The sequence below is a fragment of the Erythrolamprus reginae genome, chromosome 2 (genome assembly GCF_031021105.1).
Source record: "Erythrolamprus reginae isolate rEryReg1 chromosome 2, rEryReg1.hap1, whole genome shotgun sequence".
Lineage (NCBI taxonomy): Eukaryota > Metazoa > Chordata > Lepidosauria > Squamata > Dipsadidae > Erythrolamprus > Erythrolamprus reginae.
Genome location: NC_091951.1, coordinates 159,424,393 through 159,442,411, shown reverse-complemented (window position 1 = coordinate 159,442,411; position 18,019 = coordinate 159,424,393). Strand labels below are relative to the sequence as shown.

Here is an 18,019-nt window from a genome sequence, read left to right as displayed (position 1 = left end):
GGGCACCTTCTCTATCGCTTGTATTTTGAGAAGATGTGTTATCTCCAGTTGTAGATGACGTCTTTTGAGTGGGTCTCGCGTTAGCGGACAGGTGACAAACCGGTTTGGCGGGGGCTGCAAGAACTCCAGGCGCAGTCCTCGTGATATTGTGGCCCTTGCCCATTTGTCGGTGGAGGTAATTCTCCAGGAGGCACTGAAACGTTGAAGTTTGCCTCCTATGGGCTGTGATGGAGCCAAGTCATTTTGTGCGCCTGAAGCCCCGTTGGTTCCCTCTAAAGGGGCGCCGAGACTGCTGGTATCCTCTGGGCCTATCCTGAAAGGCCGCTCGGTCCCCTCTAAAGGTGGGTTGGCCATACTGATTTTGAGTGTATGACCTATTGCTCTGACCAGCCGAGGAAGAGGGGTCCCAACGAAATGGCTGACGGCGAGCGTAAGGAGTGGGTCTACGCTCTTGGCGCCGGTATGCTCTGGGGAGGGTCTTACGTTTGTCCTTATCCTCAATGAGGACAGGGTCCAAGGCTTCTCCAAAGAGCTTCTCCCCTTGGTATGGAGATGATGCCAGGTTCCACTTGGACTTCAGGTCCGCTGGCCAGCTCCTCAGCCAAAGGAGGCGTCTAGATGCAAGTGACGCCGCCATCCCTCTAGCCGAAAACTTTGCGGCATGGAGAGTTGCATCCGCTGAAAACTCCGCAGCTGCCAATAATTTACTGAGGTCCTGACGTAAGCGACCTTCTTCTGGGCCTAGGCGGGCTTGTACCTCCTGTAACCACATTATGGAGGCCCTATTGAAAAATGAAGCTGCGGTCGCTGCCCTAAACGCCCAGCTTGCCATATGATGGGATTTTCTGAGTAAAATTTCTGCCTTTCTATCCTCCGGTTTCAAGCTATCGCCGGTTTCAGATGGTACTAAGGCCTTAGAGATCAAGGTCATTACTGGCTGATCGATGGGCGGAAATTCTAGCAGCTTCTCCATGTCATCATCCAAGGTATAAAACTTCCTTTCGATGACTGAAGGACCTTGAGCTGCTGCAGGCTGTTGCCCTGGGCGTTTAATGCTCTGTCTAAATATATCCGAGGATGGCACATGTTCAGTCTCGGGTTGGGGCTCCTTGAATAGAACTGCTGAAGGCTTAGGCTCCTCTGAGGCCTCGGAGGCCTTGGCTGGACCCGGTAAGTCTGCCACCTCCTTAGCTTTGTGTAGCAGAATCTTGAAAAGGGGAGCCTTAAAAAGTCCAGCTTGCACAGGAGGATCCGGAGCTGATTCATCATCTGAAAAATCGTATTCTTTTTCCGTGTCCTCCAGGGGAGACGGCTCCTCCATCCAGGACCCCATACCCGAGGGGGGCGGTGCAGCCCACAGGTTCTTGGGCTGTGTAGAGCGGGGGTGTTGAGCAGTTTGTTGCACCCCCACAGCCATCCCTTGTGAGTAAGCATCAGAGATGAGGCCTTGCAAGGCAGGGGACATCTGCTGCCAGGTATCAGGTAGCACACGCAACCCAGCCGCAGTGGGTGTAAAGGTGGCAGATGGGGCACTCCTCAATGAGTGGCTGGCAGACCCTGGTCTCTGTTGCTGAGGCCCAGTTGGAGGAACCACCTGAGGCATGAAGTGCTGCCTCTCTGGAGACCACTCTCTCTCTGATAAAGTCTCTGATGGTCTCAAATTACATTGGGCTGGTGGATCCCTGGCCTGCAATAAGGGAGAGGTGGTTCTCGGAGTTAAGAGGGCTGCCTCCAGTCTCTGCTCCAACGCTTTAATGCGCCTCTCTGTCTCCTTAAATGAAGAAGAGGCTGGGGCCTTAGATTTCTCTTTTGACTTCCCCTTGCCTTTATCCTGAGGCAACACACTGGGGGAAGATGCCTTCTCTAAGGTTTTATCCTCCATTACTCACGGTTAACAGTTGTTCTATTATTAACAGAAGCTGAAACACGCTGACAGATATAGCTGTCACTGAGCAAATGCCTTCAAAATGGCGTTTTGGCACCTCAGAGCCTACGCCTGTGTTTGACAGGTTGGTCGCGCCCAGTGATTGGGCGGAGAGCAACCTTATACCCGCCTAAACAGGGCGGGCGCGGGCATCCGTTGCCCCAAAATGGTGTTCCCGCCCTTTTTTGCCGCCCTCGCCAACTCGGGGCGCTTCCAGTAAAGCGATGCCCCCCCCACGATTCGCTTCCTAGAGCCAGCCGATCCAAGCGGCTTCCCGGCTCTGCGAACGGCTTTTCGGCTTCGGCGGCAGCGGCGGCGGCTTCAATCAATAGCCGCCGAACAGCTGAGAGGCGCTGGCCCGGCGCCAAATCAAGCCGCCTTCAGTTCTCCGTGGAAATCCTGCAGTCCTCCGTGGAAATCCTGCAGTCCAAGCTTCCCAGTGAGGGGGGCGGACCCCCTCACTTTCAGCTGACAGCCGGGTATGACCACTGAGGTCGGGGACCCTAGGCTGAGGTGCTCCTCGTTAGGCATGGTACCCTCTGAGGGAAGGGAAGCCCGAGGAGAGTAACGGTGGGGGTGATTCTGCCCGCGGAGGGCAGAGACCCCTGGAAACCTTTTTTTGATTCACAGCACCTGCAAATAGAAAGGGAAGAAATAACAGAAAAATTAATAAATTTTATTATTATTATTATTATTATTATTATTATTATTATTATTATTATTAACGCTTCATCAGAGAAGCAAACTCAACAGTCTCTACACTAAGACTGAGTTTTTAAAACTGAGGTATTGGGGGCTGCTAAGGGGCGGTGACTACCTCATATTTAAATATTTAAATTAACTCAGTCTCTACCAATAAGATTGGTGAATTACCCATGTTGGACTCTCCTTCCAGATGCAGTGGAGAATGTTATGCACAGTTACTCCTCATTTAGCAACCATTCATTCAGTGACTGATCTTCAAAGTTCCTGTCATCCCAGCATCCCCATGGTCAAATGATTGAGACCTGGGTGCTTGGCAAGTGGTTTGCACTTACGTAAGCTGCAGGGTTCCATGGTCACAAGCTCTCTGATTTGATCTTCCCTGCTGGCAAAGTCAATGGGGAAGCCAGGAAGAAAAGTTGCAAGTTGTTCAAGTAAGTTGCTCACAACCTCCATCACCTGGCAGCAGCCATCCCCTGCCTCATTGTGCTTGGATCATGTCTTGGGGAGCCTCTGCTGTACTTTCCCCCCACAGGGCAGCAGCTACCCTTGGTCCTACTGTGTTTATACTTTGTCAGCCATCCACAGTCCCTTCCCTACATAGCAGCAGGCACTTACCAGCTAACTGGTTTGCATACAACTGGGACTTGTTTGAAGATCCTCGCTTAGCAGGGGAATAGAGAGTGCTGGGAACTCTAACTAACTGCCTAAATATTATTTTACTGAAAGAGTAGTAGATGCTTGGAACAAACTTCCAGCAGACGTGGTAGATAAATCCACAGTAACTGAATTTAAACATGCCTGGGATAAACATATATCCATCCTAAGATAAAATACAGAAAATAGTATAAGGGCAGACTAGATGGACCATGAGGTCTTTTTCTGCCGTCAGACTTCTATGTTTCTATGTTTCTATGATGTGGTCCTGTGACATCACGTTTTACAACTGCATCATTTATTTAGCAACAGAAATTCCAATTACTGCTGTGAACTGAGGAGTCCCTGTATTTAAAACAAATATCGCCATGAGACGAGCATCTGTCCCGCCTACCCCTTTGCCATACCTTTCGGACCATTGGGCTTCCATCATTAATGAGCTGGGCCAGCATCATGGCAACGTTGTGATCTATTGTAGTGGAATGATCTGTCCGCTCAGCAGAATTGCCTACAAAAGTGCCAAGGGCAAAGACGGCTGCACAGCGAACCTACAAGAGAAAGAGAAGACATCGTAACAGAGCACAAAGGGTCTTAGCAAAGAATAAGCCAAATCAGTTTTTCTAGTGAAAAAAATGCAAATGTCGATCATATATACTTGAAGATGAAGATGTATTTCAGACTGGAAACTCATTCAAAAAATGTAAACATGTACTCCAGTGCAGTCTAATAAGTAACAAAAAATGTCCATTGATTAAAGAGCTCTCCACATCTATTTGCACATTTGTTAATTTGCTGCTGCTAGTTGAAGCATTAGAAGTACTTAAAAGGCATATTTGGTTTTCCCACTAAAATGAATGCCTTACAATGAACATCTTTATCTTCCAAACAAACAACGAATGATTAGTTTTATCAATTAAAATCAATGCAGTTAATAAACTGAGTCATATTGCAATCCTACTGTGGCAAGTCCTCCAAACAAGCCACCAAGCAAAGTGATTCCTAAGTGAAACCCTGCCTATACTTATAACAGTGATGGTGAACCTTTTTTCCCTTGGGTGCCAAAAAAGTGTGCGTGCATGCTATCGCCCATGTGCGAGCGCCCACACCCATAATTCAATGTCTGGGAAGGGTGAAAACAGCTTCCCCTGTCCCCTGGGGGCCCTCTGGAGGCCGGAAACGGCCTGTTTCCCAACTTCTGGTGGGCCCAGTGGGCTCATGTTTAGCCCCCCCCGCCGCTCCAAAGGCTTCCCTGGAGCTGGGGGAGGGTAAAAATGAAAAATGCCTTTCTCCATTCCCCTGGAGGCTCTCTGGAAGCCAAAAATGCCCTCCCAGAGTCTCTATGTGTGCCAAAAATCAGCTGGCCAGCACACACATGCATGTTGGAGCTAAGCTAGGGCAATGGCTCATGTGCCAGCAGATATGGCTCTAAGTGCTCCCTGTGGCACCCGTGCCATAGGTTCACCATCTTATAACTTATAACCTCACTTTCACTTCCCTTTGCTTTACAAACCTACAAAGATCATATATGTGATGGCTCTTTTTAATATCTCAATGGTCATCCTGAAAAAAAACCAGAGTAGTGGCTTCTCCTTTTAATCAATCGCTGAAGCAGCTCTGTAACACAGCAAAGCTAATTAAGGCAGGTAATTAGAACAGGGTCTCCTTGCTGGAAGAGGTTTGTTTTGAAACCTAGAAGATTACCTCGGGTATTGAATCAGAGAGGAGGCTGTAGAGCTTTTCATGAGCGCTGTCCCTCACGCCACACCATCTTGCAGAGTCAAAATTCTGCCAGATGCGGCCCAAGCAAATAGCCACCCACTGGCGCAGCAGAGGGTGAGGATCATTCAGCTGCTCCAGGCAAATGGCAATCAAGTTCCCTTGGAGGCAAGCTTCCTGCAAGAAAGAGCCTTCATGATATCGCAATCCATTAGTTGCCAGTATATAAATCTTAAGGCTAAGATATTCCCAAGGGAAATGAGGCAGGAATGCCTGGGCTTAAATCAGTGTTTTCTAAACTTTTTTTAAATTCAAGGTTACTGAGTCAAGCTTCACTTTTTCTTCACTTGTACTCACCTGTCCTGTGTTGTAGTTGTTGACAATCACTGCCAAGATGAAAGCTGTCATCGTTCTGTGTTCAGCCTTAACATACAGACACAAGAATATTTTTATTCATGGATCTTGGGTAAAGCAATACAAAAGCTTTAAAAGGGAAACAGCAATTTTTACAAAGATTTGTGCTGCTGGAGGACTCCAGGAAATTGTAAACTTAATATACAAATTATGTTATTTAACTGAACAGGAAAATGGTCATGAAAGCAAACCAATCCTTTACAGATGGTCATATGCAGCGGTGGGCAACGAGCCGGAACGCTAAATTGTGCTTGCTTCTGCGGCTCATAAGTTCTTGCGGGGCCAGCGCGATTTTGCTTCCGCACCTGTAGAGGTAGCAAAATTGCGCACAACTGTATTTATAGGTAGTGCTCTCTTAACAACCATTCATCAGCAACTGTTTGAAGTTATGACAGCACTGAATGAGTGGTAGTTATGTCTGGTCTTTGAAAGTCCAGCTGCTGCAGTGTCTCACGATCGTGTTCTCCTGCTCTGCTTGAACTACTTCTGCTTCTACTCCACTCACCTCTGTCTTTCTGGCTGCTCTGCATCTGCTGCCTATCCCTGTTACAGCCAAAAGAGCAGGGGAGGGAGAGCCTGGTGAGAGCCAGGCAGATAGGAGGAGTTGAAGTGGAGACAGTTTGTTTCAGGCAGGAGAAAAACAAGGTTTGGTTTAATGGATTCACATTCCTGATCTAGTGACCGCAACAAGGGACTGCCTGAATTGCTGTCGCTAAGTAATAAGATCATGTGATGTTTGGCTTAATAACTACTTTGCTTAATGACAGAAATTCTGGTCCCAAATAGGCATCTATGGAGATTCTCAATCCTCCAGGACATGATTGTCCCAAACGAGCATTTTCAAAAGGTAACTGGGCTTTCTGTTTATCCTTGAAGGCATTTCACTGAAGAACTGAAGAAGCTTCTTGGATGAGAAGCAAAATGTCTTCAAGGAAAAAGAAAATCCAGTTGCCCTTTGAAAAAAAGTACCTTTGGGTCCCAAGTAGGAGGAGATTCTGAATGAGTGGCATATAAATACAATAAGTAAGTAAGTAAGTAAGTAAGTAAGTAAGTAGGGTTGAAAAGTGAGTACTGTCTGTGTATCTATTCTTATACAGTAACTTTTTCACATGGAACTTCAGGTTTGCTGTGGCCTTATTCACAAAAACCAAGACCCAAATAGTTTAACTGAAGAAAAAATGTATTGTCTCTTGTAAAATATAATATTTTTTTACTCCAACGTTGCTATAAGGACATAAGAGGAACAGACCAAAGACTAATCTGTTTTCCAACCTCAAATAAGTTTCCTCGATCCAAAAGCAGGGGATGAAGGCAACAGCCTCCCTTTACTCTAGCAGAAGGCATTCAACAGCTTTTAGATGCTGATGTTTTATTTTGTTCTGATGGACAGACTACAGCCTATTCACATGTTATTTCCATGTAGCTAATGGCAGAAGAAAGGTACTACTATGTTGGTATGTTGCTCCTTGACCTTGGGCTGAAGAGGAAAATTTACTTCTCAGCTTCAGCTCTTATATTGCAGGCCCAACCAATAGAATTGTGCATGCTTTATAAATGCTTCAGGATAAATGCATCAGACTTCGTGAAAACACAGTACTTTTCCGCTAGTCATGAAAATAGGCCCAGTTGCTTTAAGGAATACTGTATATTAATTTTAAGGAACCACAGAAGCCTGAAAAAGCAGGTCTGTTACAACCAATAGCAGGGAAGTACTGTATTTGTGCAAGGTCTGAATCATTTTCAAGGTATGCACAACTCAGTGTCAAAATCAAGACAACTGTGATGACACAAAGGAATCTCACAAGAAAGCAGCTGGACATTAATAGACTCCTTATTCCCATCAGGGTGCTCAGCAGAGGAACGCAGGGAAATGAAGTTAGCATAACAGCACTATCTCAGATAACTTCCTTTTGAAGAGGTCACAAATAGCCCATCTAGCCAATAATTTAATTAACAAACAAACACACTATCACCATGTTTTATATTAATTAACTCACTGAGATTAATTCAGTCATATTACATGAAGAATCATTTTCCCATGAATATCCTGAATACACTGTCAATATTTTTAATAGCTTAAGGAGAGGGAAAAATTATATTTACTTTTTTCACTGCTGTTATTCAACAAAGCATACTGCATATTAGAATTGCGTAAGAACTCTTACCGTCTACAAAACCTCATTAAGTCACATAAGAGTTGCACGTGAGCCAAGACACAACACATACATTGTAAACAGATGGATGGGAGGGAGGGAAAGCAATGGAAAGGAAAGGGGATTGATTACTTAATCTTACCGGCATATAAGGATCTGCCAAAACAGAAAGGAAATATTTGTGACCATTGTCCTTCACAAGGTCGGCTTGGCATGACTAAAAGAGAAGATTGGGGACGAGGAAAGGAAAGAAAGAACACAGTTAAGTTCAATAACCTAGAAAAAAAATCTTCAGTTAAGCTTTCAGATGATTTATGAATATTTCATGTCGTAGTAATTTTTCTCCTTCAAATTCAATTTTCAATTGATTTGAGAAACTAAATAGCAGAAGTAAGCTTCTTCTGCCAGGACATCAGCCAAGAAATCTTGGTCAAGATTTATATCATAGAAGCAAAGGACATCTGCTCTATGCCCAAGGCTCACAGGCAGCTTTGTTTACTTGGAGAGTTCTTTGAAGTAATTACCAGCAAACTTTACCTACAAGGAACTGCTCATTCAGTAGGTACAATGAACCAGGAGTACAATCATCGGTAAGCTAGATGTAGCGGGGGAAGAAAAAATCTTCCTCCACAATAGTTAACTGTCGTCCCCCCCCCCTCTAACTGATAAAATCTAAGGGCTCCTCTGGTTCACCTTTTGTAAAATCTATGTCCATTAAGACACAAAGCCTAGAGAAGTGGGAACAAACTTAATGACTGACATACCTTTTCTTTCAACAGTTGTTACCCTGGGCGACTCCTTTGGTGCTCACATCCTTTTCCCCCCTATCATCTGGATAAAACCAAGTCTCCTCGATGTATGCAGTTACAAATCAAAGTTATATATGTACATATGTACATTCCTTTATCATGATTATCTGCATATATATATATATATATATATATATATATATATATATATATATATATAGTACAGAGCTGAAGGGATTGGATACTGTAGCCTAGAGGTTAATTCTCTGCCTTACAAGGCAAAGGTTGCAGGTTCAAGTCCCAGTGGGTATGGCTAGCTGATGAGGCCAAAATAAGGCCGAAATAGATCTATCCTAGTCTCCCTTAATTTTCAAATTCAGCTTAAACATGTGACATATATACATATATACATACATATATACATATATATATATCCAATCCTTCTTTCTTTCTTTTAATGAAATTGCTCAGACTATATTTTCTTGAGTTCAGATAAGAGATGAGAGGTAAGCACCCCAGCACACACAGGCTCACAAAGGCATTGATTTTGCTTTTATCTTTTTTTTTGAACGGCGGAGAGGGGGAAACAAAAAAAAACTCTGAGTGTAAAGAGGTGCTGAAGAAATAAAACACTGCTTTACCACTGCTCTGTTCTCAATAATAGCTAATCAATGTGGATGAATGCAGTTACTGAGGCACAACAGAAGAATCTTTATATGAAAGTCTATGAAAGACAATAAGGCAGAGAAACTTCCAAATCCCAGGTCTGCTGTGCTGCTTCAAAGAGACAGTGAGTGGTGCCACTGCTGCAATCCTTTAGGTCAATTCAAAACCGCTGCTCACACCATTTAATATGCAACATATGTTAATTCCCCCCCCTCCGAATTCTTAATATTATTTTATATTATATATCTCTCCTTTTGTTTATCTTAGTTGTGTATGTTGGATGCTCTGTAAACAAGCAAGCAAGCGTTTTAGGAGCTCTGATTCTTAAGGAAAGGAAATCAGACGAGGGCTAAAATCTATAACAGAAAGTCCTAAGAGTCATATACTGTATAAAAAACAACAGATGGAAAAACATTCAAAGTATTAAGTTGAGACCTGATGCCAAAGCATAAATGAATTTGGAGGGTGGGGGTGGAGGAAACAACGGCAAAGTGTATATTTCATCTGTTAAAATGTTTTACAGAAAAGCTGCAGCAATGGTAGAGGAAAAAATAGTTATCGAACTATTGTAATTATTGTAATATTATTATTACAATATTATAATATTGTATTGTATGTGAGGTCTCCAGAACTGAACACAGTATTCCACATTTGAAAAGATATTGACAAAATTGAACGGGTCCAAAGACGGGCTACAAGAATGGTGGAAGGTCTTAAGCATAAAACGTATCAGGAAAGACTTCATGAACTCAATCTGTACAGTCTGGAAGACAGAAGGGAAAGGGGGGACATGATTGAAACATTTAATATGTTAAAGGGTTAAATAAGGTTCAGGAGGGAAGTGTTTTTAATAGGAAAGTGAACACAAGAACAAGGGGACACAATCTGAAGTTAGTTGGGGAAAGATCAAAAGCAACATGAGAAAATATTATTTTACTGAAAGAGTAGTAGATCCTTGGAACAAACTTCCAACAGACGTGGTTGGTAAATCCACAGTAACTGAATTTAAACATGCCTGGGATAAATATCCATTCTAAGATAAAATACAGGAAATAGTATAAGGGCAGACTAGATGGACCATGAGGTCTTTTTCTGCCGTCAGTCTTCTGTTTCTATGTAATGCTGATGAAGCTTTAAAAAGCAATAATACAAGGGGGAAACAACAGAGAGAGAGAACATGGGCTTTGAGATAAGAGTGAAGAAGAAACTAATTTTATTAGCCAGAACTAGGGAGGGTGTGAGGAGCAACCTTATAAGTCTTTCAGATGTTGAAGATTCTGAGTATTCCTTTTTACTGGTGAGGGTTTACTAATTAGGGTTTTTGGGAATTCTAACAATACCTGGAGGGCCTTTTTCCCCCTTCTCTGAATTACAGCTTCAGTTACAAGATTAAGACTAGAAAAATTAACAGTATGAAGACAAACTTCAGAACAGGAAGTAATTATCATGGAGTAGGAGCTATTAATTCTAGAAGGTGTTTTAGGGCTTCATAGAACTGGTCAATTTCAGCATCAATGGTTGGGGCATAGATTTGGGACTACTGTAATGTTGCATGGTTTGCCTTGGATTCGAACTGAGATCATTCTTTCATTTTGGGGATTGTATTCCAGTACTGTTAAGATATTCATGAACTGGGAGAGCCATGTTAACAAGGTTAGCAACTGAGTCAGCCAATAGGAGTTAACCACTAACGTTTAAGAAAAAGAATGAATCGATAGAAACAGAATTGTAAAGTATTAAGCTAATTCATTTTGTGTTTTTTTTATATATCTGAAAGTTTGTCTGTATGTTTTGTTTGTTCATTATTTAAAAAAAAGGAGTTACAGTGTAACCACTTCTGAATCTGTGCAGAGAATTGAAATTGAAACTTTAACTTAAGGCTGCCTATGGCTCAATCTCCACTCTGTTCTCTGTACTCTCTCACTCTGAACTCTGCTGAAATGAAACGAACTCTCCTGCTTGTGTTTACCTATAACTGATTGAAGAAGAATTCTACTTGTGGTGTTGTAAATATATATATTATCATGTTTATAAAGAATTTATTGAATCCAGTTGAATCAGTCATCTCTGTGTGCTTCTGGTTTTGATTTTGCAACAAACTTTTATAAGTACTGCTTTTCCTATTCTTTTATTGACTATGAAGACTACTTCATTTCTTCTGAGGGATTCTTCCCTGCAGTAGTATACCTGATGGTCATCTCAATTAAATTTACCTGTTCCTGTTCATTTTAGTTCGCTGATTTCTATGGTGCTGGCGAAGACTCCTGCTATGCCCTTGGACTGCAAGGCACTAATCCTAGCGGTGATGAACCACGACTGTTTTTTAGTAGGCCAGATCCTGAAGATGAAACTCAAATACTGTGGCCATCTAATGAGAAGGAAGGACTTACTGGAGAAGAGCCTAATGCTGGGAATGATTAAGGGCAAAAGAAAAAGGGGACAGCAGAGAATGAGGTGGCTGGATGGAGTCACTGAAGCCATCTGTGTGAGCTTAAATAGACTCAGGGGAATTGTAGAGGACAGAACAGCCTAGAGGAATGATGTCCATGCGATTGTGACGGGTTGGACATGACTTGGCAACTAACAAGAAGAAGAGGAAGAAGGAACTATTAGGAAATAAGCCAAAATATCTCTCCAGGAACATGCCTGATAGCCTCATCAAAATTCAAGTGCAGTTGCTTAGATTTTATGGAAAACAACACAAACACACACACCAAGTTGTCAAGAGAGAAATGTTAGTAAAACAATCAAAATAATACTGCCATTCTGAAACACATAATCTAAAACAATGAACCTTTTTAATTGTATAGATTCTTCTGTCTCTAAACAAATACTCAGAACACCTGAAGCAGGTATTAAATATGTATGTGTTAAGTACACGACTTTCATCTTTACTTCAGTTAAATCCCTGCTGTTTCTGCAAAAATTCTACTTATACTCAAATTTTAAATTTATTACAATTGTATTATTATTATGAATATCCGTATACCATTCTAGGGTCTGATGGTATTGAGGCAGTAGAGATGAATTCAATAAAAAGGAATAAATCCCATGGGATTGACCACTGATTGGGATGCTGAAATTTAGGGGTCATTCACACATGAATAAGCAGCCATGCATGGGTCACTCTGAATGGCCACCTCTGAAGTTTATTGAATTATCTCAGCAATGGAATACTGTATTCTTCTTCATTTATATCTTTCCTAGCTTCTTTCTTTTGACAGTTATGATCTACCTTTCTTTATGCCTTATTACACTATATTCAGGGCTCTTTTTTTTAAGCCTTAAAGTTTTGGATTTTTTTTATTCCCATCACCTCACCTTCTTTCTTCGGCAGCGACTGTCCCCCTCTCTTCTTCCTCCTCCTCTTCCCTCCTCTTCCCACCCAAATTCTGAGCTTTTATTTCTTTCCTAATGGGTTTGCACGCATTATTTGCTTTTACATTGATTCCTATGGGGAAAATTGCTTCTACTTAAGAACCTGGTCACAGAACAAATTAAATTCTTAAGTAGAGGTACCATTGTACTTCTGAACAGGCCGTGGCCCAGTAGTAGGCCACAGCCTCTGGGGGTGGGAACTCTTGCTTTAGACTAATTAGTCTCACTTAATATACCTCACAAAGTTGTGGTGGGAGAAACAAAGGGAGGAGGAGAGACTGCCTGAGCTCCATTGGTTGTAAGTGTGAAAAATGGTCATAAGTCACTATATTCAGAGCTATTGTTACTTGGAACTAAACGTCTATGGAGATTCTCAGTCATCCAGGTCATGATTTGTCCCAAAAGTGCTTTTTCAAAAAGCAACTGGATTTTCTTTGGGTTTTTTCCCCTTGAAGATATTTCGCTTCTCATTCAGAAAGCTTCTTCAGTTCTTCAGTGAACTGTCTTCAAGAAAAAACAAAAAAAAGTCCAGTTGCCTTTTCAAAAAGCACCTTTGAGATAACTAACTAAACAGGGTTATAAATTGCTTGCCAGCTTGAGATTGATTGTCATCTGTAACTAGGATGGTCCTCCTAGGAATTCTGGAGCAGGGCACACTGAAAACACAGTAAACGTTCTTCAAATCCTTCAGTTCTCCACAAAAACACCATGCACTGTTTTGTTAGTGTTTAACAATGAGGATGGGACATACTCTTGTTTTTCCATGAGGAAAAATTTCCCTTGGAAGTGAACTTTTCTCACATCTCCCATGAGATGAGAATTAAACAAACAAGAATGCAGGAGTCTGATTTATACCTCCAAGAATTCCCATTGTCAACTGAGACACCCTATACTGTATTACGTACTACCTTGGCTCAGGCTTTGGGGATGACATATTAAGGCCAGAAAAAAGAGGACAAATGAATGTAAACATAGCTATATTTATACAAAAGGCAAAAGTTACATTCCAAAGAAAGTGGACTTGAATTTTCCTTTTGGATAATACATAACAGGCACTTCAGCAGTATTGCCAATGCATTTTTAACCTGTAATAAGGCATAAAGAAAGGTAGGACATAGCTGTCAAAAGAAAGAAGCTAAGAAAGATACAAATGAAGAAGAATACAGTATTCCATTGCTGAGGTAATTAATAATAATGCCTATTGTAGAGAACTACGAAATAAAGTAGAACTTTTTGTCCTGGGAGATTTAGGGTTGAAATAACTACCAGTAATTGGTAAGGAAAGGAGATAGGTTTCCTAACAGAATCAGAAGGCCTCATGTCATCTGGGAAAAGATGGCTCTGCCATGCTCTAAGGATTGTTAATACATACGTATTTTCATTAGGATATCAGTGGTTATCACATCTTACTACTCTCTACAATTTCTGCCTGAAGGACATTTCACAGATACTTAGACACACAACTTAAAGAGTGTCCGTTTTTCCTTTTGAAAGTGTACAGCTTTATACCATACTAATGTGGTTGCTTCTCATTTATTTATTATAAGCATCACACTGACACCACTCTTATTAGTATGATGTATTAATTCTCCCCAAATTTATGTGCCATCAGAAATGGATGTGTAGCATCAATTATGCTTCTTTTATTATAGCCACTATCTTTAGTCATGTGCCATAAATTTCATTCAGACATTGATCATTGCCTGAGTATAATTGTATTCATTGACTGGCTATCCAAGACAGTCTTTCTCAAAGTGTAGGTCATGACTGCTCCCTGAGACAATGGATTATAAGGGAGTACCTGCCAAACTCGACTTTTCCAAGCAGGCTTACATTGCTTTTATGTAAAACTATGAAAACTCTGACCCTTTTACTTGACCGGTTGAGGGAATTGAGACAGGGGAAGGAAGGAGGAACTGCAAAAGGGGAACCACTAAGGTTGGATATGGATTTACAAGTGTCTGGCTGGAAGGTGGAGATGGGCTGTGACTATTCTCTCAGTGTCATTGCCCTGACACTAAAAGCACCAGAAGAAACTCATAGCCTACCAGATGTCCATGGAGATTCTCAACCATCCAGGTCATGGTTGTCTCAAAGGTGTTTTTTCAAAAGGCAACTAGACTTTGTTTGTTTTTTCCTTGAAGATGTTTCTTTCAAGAACTGAAGAAGCTTCTTGGATGTGAAGCTAAACATTTTCAAGGAAAAACGAAAGAAAGTACAGCTGCCTTTTGAAAAAGCACCTTTGGGTCAGAGAGCCTACCAGTGTTTCCCAAGCATTTTAAGAGAACCAGGGAAAATGTTTTATTTCCTGTTCACTTCTCTTTTCCTGACTGTAATGAATGAAAATAGCAGTCTTTCTATGCACGCAATAAAAAATCAAAATGTAACTTTTACCTTATCTGGTCTCATATTAATGTATCTTTTGTATCTTAATTTACATCAGTGACATCAATGTCGTCATAATTTTTATATCGTGGTTTACTCACATATAAATTTATAAATTATAAATTATTCAAAAATTTTATCAGGAAAACTTTATACACAAACACAGTGACTGTGCAATTTATGTTTACTTTCAACAATTGTATTGTATATTTCCTTAGTAAAAGTACAATTATCTACTTAAAATTAAAAATTAACAATGTTTTATATCCTAATACTAAAAAAGTGAAAAAGAAAACACATATGATCATCTTATTATTAATCTGCTAGTTGATTGAATTAAGTCAACTTCATAAATCATTGAAATTATAACCAACTTATACAACAATAATAGCTTAAAAATTATATTTTCTTCCATCAATTAGATTTGAAACTTCATTTAAAACAGCCAATCTTTCAACTCATTAACCACTATTAATATACCATAGTAATATTATAACAAGTAAAAAAGGAAGAAGAAAGAAAAATAAAATGAAATTAAAAAACCCATTCCTTTCTTCATTAAATGGGGGAATTGAGATATTCCTTCCCCCCAGGCCTATACAATGTATGCATGGTATGTTTGTGTGTATGTTTGATTTTTAATAAGTGTTTTTAGTTATTTTAAATATTAGATTTGTCATATGCTTTTTTATTATTGTTGTTAGCCGCCCCGAGTCTACGGAGAGGGGCAGCATACAAATCTAATAAATAAATGAATGAATGAATGAATGAATAAATAAATCATCAATTTTCATGTTTCCATTCTACTTTTCTTAACTCTTTTTCTCCCTTCTTTTAATGTTTATAACCCCATCTTCCTTTCTCTCAAACTCTTTCTTTCCTTTTTAAAAATAATACTTGCCCAGTTCTACCTTCAATTTCCCCATTTCCTCAATAATACCCCCTTCTTTTTTTAATAGTTTCTCCCCATTTTCACGTTTACTGTGAAACCCAGTAAAATTGTCATGAATTGCAATATGGTTATTAATTTGTTCATTTGCAATGTCCTTTTTCTTTTTGTCATTACAGCAATCATTCTTTTCTAAGTTTATCTTTTCTTCCTTGTCTTCTTGTTCTTTGTTTTCATCATTGGAGATGATATTAAGTTCCTTAAAGTTATTGTTGTCCTTTAGTTCTTTTTCTCTTTCATTTCCAATTTTAAATCCCATAAGGCACCATTTTTTATTCCCTCATGAAGGACTTTTAAAAATACCGCTAAAATCATTTCAGTTTTAGCAAAGTACCAAATCCTCAGAGTTTAGGCATCAATTCAATTTCACCTCTCTTCCCCCCCTCCCACAATTTTTCTATGATCTTCTGTAGGCTAGATAGACCCATTTTAAAATTTCCTGATCTTTTGTTCCCCTTTGCTTTCTTTTTAAACAATACAGTTAGCTTCTATTGACGAAATAACCACCAGCTTCTGTTTACTACTTTCTTCTCACTCTCCAGCATGCTCTTGTATTTTCCCTCCCAGGTGACTTCCCCCGATCCTCAAACAAGTCAAATAGACCACTTGTGGCTGCCGCAGCTTGGACAACTTCACTCCAGTGCCGCCAGTCAAGAGCTCCATGGCGGCTTCCTGAGGGGTTTACCATCCCTCCCAAGTCACCAACGGTGTCCCACTTCTTCCCCACCCCTTCAAGGTGGTTCTGGTCTGCTTCCAATGGAACCAGCCCCCTGCCTCCCAGGCGACATGGATATCGGGATTCCCTTCAAAGCACAGAGAACTCCATGTCACCACGGCGTATGGCCAGGCTCTGCAGAGCTAAAATGTCATTGTTGTTATAGATCTGTAGTGTTGCATGGCTTATTCAGTGACTATATTCTTATTCTGAATTATACATGGAGGTTTGATTGCCCAGCTAAACAAAAGTATTCATCAACTATAAGCTCTTTCCCCCCCCCCCGAAACAGGTTGAGGATTATTTTTCATTTCCTTTGCTGTCTAAAATCTTTTTAAAACATTATTAAAAATATATTTAATAATACTAAACATAACTCTAGATTAGTGGGGAAAAATGCCAGTGCTTGATCATGGCTGCTGCTTGTACCTAGGAGCATTAATCAGAGAAGACAATATAAAGAATCAGTCAACAACAACGAATTTAAGGCTTTAAAATAGTTTTTGATGTAATTTTTACAGTGGCAAATAATTTTCATTTGCAATTACTTTAATGTGAAATGTATGCTAAACATTTGTAAACATGGGCAGGCAGACCGAGAGAAGTATATGAAGAGCAAATGAATATTTGTCTACATAAAAAACTGTCTCATGTAGAATAGATAAAACTAATATTAGATTACAAAACCATTAGGTGGTCAGAGAAAAATGAAGAGTCTGCACTTCACTATTGTCTATGATGACCATATTTCCAGCAAGGTTTATTTTCATGCCTATATATATTACTTGAAGGAACTCATTCCAAAATAGACTAAGTTGTCTAGACACTGTCTTTGCCTGTTAAATTAATTACGGCAACCAACAAAAATGGTTTGGACTTTGAGAATTTTATTTGTTTAAACTTCAGCATAGGTTAGAGAGGAGATGTCATGTCCAGGCTTGAAAATGTCATGAACTATGTACTTTCTACTCCTTGGCCCCAAATGATGATAGCCTAATAATTGGTATTTTATAGTTTTCAATAAAGCTATAATTCCCGATAACTCACTGCTTTAAAATGTTTTATATTTCTTTAGAAAAATTGTAATTTGATTTCCCAATTTTTCTATATTTTTGAAGAAATCAGTTTAAATTTACTATTAGGTAATAACATTCAATTTCCAATGAAAGCAAAAAAAGATGTAAACAAAGTTGTTGTTTTTTTAAACAGCAGACCCCAAAGTTAAATTCCAACCATGAAACAAAAATTTACGTGGAAACAAATCTTTTCACTTTTTAGACAAGCAATCGTTGGGAGGAGAACTTTTCAAGTTTTCTGTAAGGTTGTGCTTTGGAATATAACATATGTTTGTAACATCTTAAAGCAACACTTTTCCCCGTGAGCTTTAAAGACCTTTAAGCAAGTACAACCGTTATGTCCCAATGTGCTGTGAATCATCTTTTGTAGGTGAAACCGAAAGTCCTGCACAACTACAGGTAGTCCTCAACTTACGACTACAATCGAGCCCAACATTTCCTTTGCTAAGCAAAGTAGTTGTTAAATCAATTTTGTTCCATTTTATGACTTTTTTTGACACAAAGGTTAGATCAATCACTGCTGCTGTTAAGTGCA

General features: G+C 40.2%; 1 protein-coding gene across 2 annotated transcripts in view; it reads right to left on the bottom strand.

The window, feature by feature from the left end:
* The window catches only part of RPTOR (regulatory associated protein of MTOR complex 1), a 494,232-nt gene that overhangs the window by 150,645 nt on the left and 325,568 nt on the right, over positions 1-18,019 (bottom strand). For both annotated transcript variants that reach the window (XM_070740207.1, XM_070740208.1), the window contains exons 14-17: positions 7,709-7,783; positions 5,357-5,422; positions 4,985-5,176; positions 3,691-3,831 (exon numbers count right to left, since the gene is read on the bottom strand). In XM_070740207.1, the coding sequence (XP_070596308.1) occupies positions 3,691-3,831; positions 4,985-5,176; positions 5,357-5,422; positions 7,709-7,783 (474 nt within the window). The remainder of the gene's footprint in view (positions 1-3,690; positions 3,832-4,984; positions 5,177-5,356; positions 5,423-7,708; positions 7,784-18,019) is intronic.